The 1,886-nt window shown below is 41.4% G+C and overlaps 1 protein-coding gene across 1 annotated transcript in view; it reads right to left on the reverse strand.

The window, feature by feature from the left end:
• The window catches only part of lmbrd2a (LMBR1 domain containing 2a), an 11,311-nt gene extending 10,420 nt beyond the window's left edge, over positions 1 to 891 (reverse strand). Inside the window, exons 1-4 of the mRNA XM_030791456.1 lie at positions 810 to 891; positions 622 to 697; positions 139 to 376; positions 1 to 31 (exon numbers count right to left, since the gene is read on the reverse strand). The exon at positions 1 to 31 is cut by the window's left edge and continues 67 nt beyond it. Coding sequence (XP_030647316.1) covers positions 1 to 31; positions 139 to 312 — 205 coding nt within the window. The 5' untranslated portion in view covers positions 313 to 376; positions 622 to 697; positions 810 to 891. The remainder of the gene's footprint in view (positions 32 to 138; positions 377 to 621; positions 698 to 809) is intronic.
• Positions 892 to 1,886: the final 995 nt, after the last annotated feature.

The following is a 1,886-nucleotide window of genomic DNA, read 5'->3' on the forward strand; positions in this document are numbered from 1 at the left end:
TGTTATCCAGCTTACACTGATTATAAATAGTCTACAGGTGTAAGAGACATGAGTGGAGAGAAGATCAGAAATTGAAAACTGCACAGCGCTACGGAGTGATGAGTAGGCTTAATGAGTATTAGGAATGAAAGTTCGTACCGTGCTGACGTCCAGAGGAATGATGAAAACGATAAGAAAGCAGAGGTACCATGCCATACAGGTGGCAAACAGAACCATGCGGTGCTGTCTACGGAAATCTCCATATCGGTGCAGGAGAAACAACGCTAAGAAAAACACGACGACGATTTCTATCCCTAACGCGACTCCGCTCATTCTTTCCGTTTAACACCAACTCCAAGAGAGATACCGGAGACTGTCACACCATCACTGTACACACCTACTCACAGACAGACAGAGGGAGACAGAGAGAGTTCAGTTGCAGGGAAATGGACCAGTTCCTGAAATGCGTGATCTGCGGAAATTTTTGAGGTTGACAAACCTGTGGACGCGTTATCTACACCGATAACTACTTTAACACCGTGGCAATGTAACGTAACATGGTAATGTTTCACAAGTCACAGAAGGCGTCTCTACAATATCCAAAGTCGTCGATGTAACGTTAAAGAATGACGTTTATCGTACCTGAATAAAAGTAGTGCTTCAGGCATTACTTTATACTGTGTGAGGACAGCAAGTTCTTCCGGAATTATACACCAAGCTAAAGGCAAACAAAACAGTTTCTAGTCAACAATACCGAGAGGACTACTAGCCGTAAAATCATAATTTGACGAGAAGAATAACCGAAGACAAACGATTACATGACATCTTACGTGTTTAAATATCTTGCCATGGTAAATCTGTAGTGATAAGCCGGTTCCTGGTTCCTACTTCAATTGTACATGGGCATTGAGAAATGTAGTGTCTGATGTTTGCAGTCTTTGGACCTTTGGAGCCCTTACGTAACACTAAGCTCTACGTTTCCTATTACTTCTAAGTATGATGGGATATGTAGTTTACTATCGCCTCCAAGAATGGCGCAGTATAGGCCTTTTGGTAATACCGGAGGTAGAATGTTTCAGTTTGATACCGTGCTAACGTTAATCTTGCGTTATCCCGTTAAACCAGTGAAAACAGTACTGACCTGTTTTGCCTCTGCTGTGTTTAACTGCAAAAATCAGGATGATTATGGAACAAAGGTAATTACAATGAAATTTATATGTATGTAAACTTCACACACAAACGTGTATGTGTGTATGTATATATGTACAGTTGCAGTCGGAAATACTCAAATACCCCCCAGAGATTGTAAGGATTTACCAATGAAAGTCTTTTCAAAGAGCTAGATTTTCCTCTGGATGACTTAGTTGAATGATACATAAAATCAACCAAGAAAATGTGTGATGTAGTATTTGTGAGCAACAGGATATTTTGTTAATCTAGCCAGCTAGTTTTTATGGCCTAAAGTGGAGTTAAAACATAAATAAGCCTTTGGGAACTCTATAATGATCCTTACTTTGCTTCAGCTGTGATGCATATATAAACCCCACCCATGAAGGCGTTCAAGGTGAGCAGTCATGGGTAAGACTCAGGAGCTGTCACAAAAGCTGAGAGAGGAAATTATTTCATTGCACCTGAAGGGCATTGGGTACAGGAAGATTTCCCAAAAATTTAACATTCCAAGAGACACCACTGGGAACATTATATGGAAGTTTAAAACTTATGACACAGCTGCAAACCTGCCTTGCCATGGGAGAAAACCCAAAAGTCCATCAAGAGCCCTCAGCAACCTCATCAGGACAACGAATAAAACCCCCTGTGTTACTGCAAAACACCTACAGGATGACCTGACCCCCTGTGTTACTGCAAAACACCTACAGGATGACCTGACCCCCTGTGTAACTGCAAAA

Source organism: Chanos chanos, chromosome 14 (genome assembly GCF_902362185.1).
Source record: "Chanos chanos chromosome 14, fChaCha1.1, whole genome shotgun sequence".
Lineage (NCBI taxonomy): Eukaryota > Metazoa > Chordata > Actinopteri > Gonorynchiformes > Chanidae > Chanos > Chanos chanos.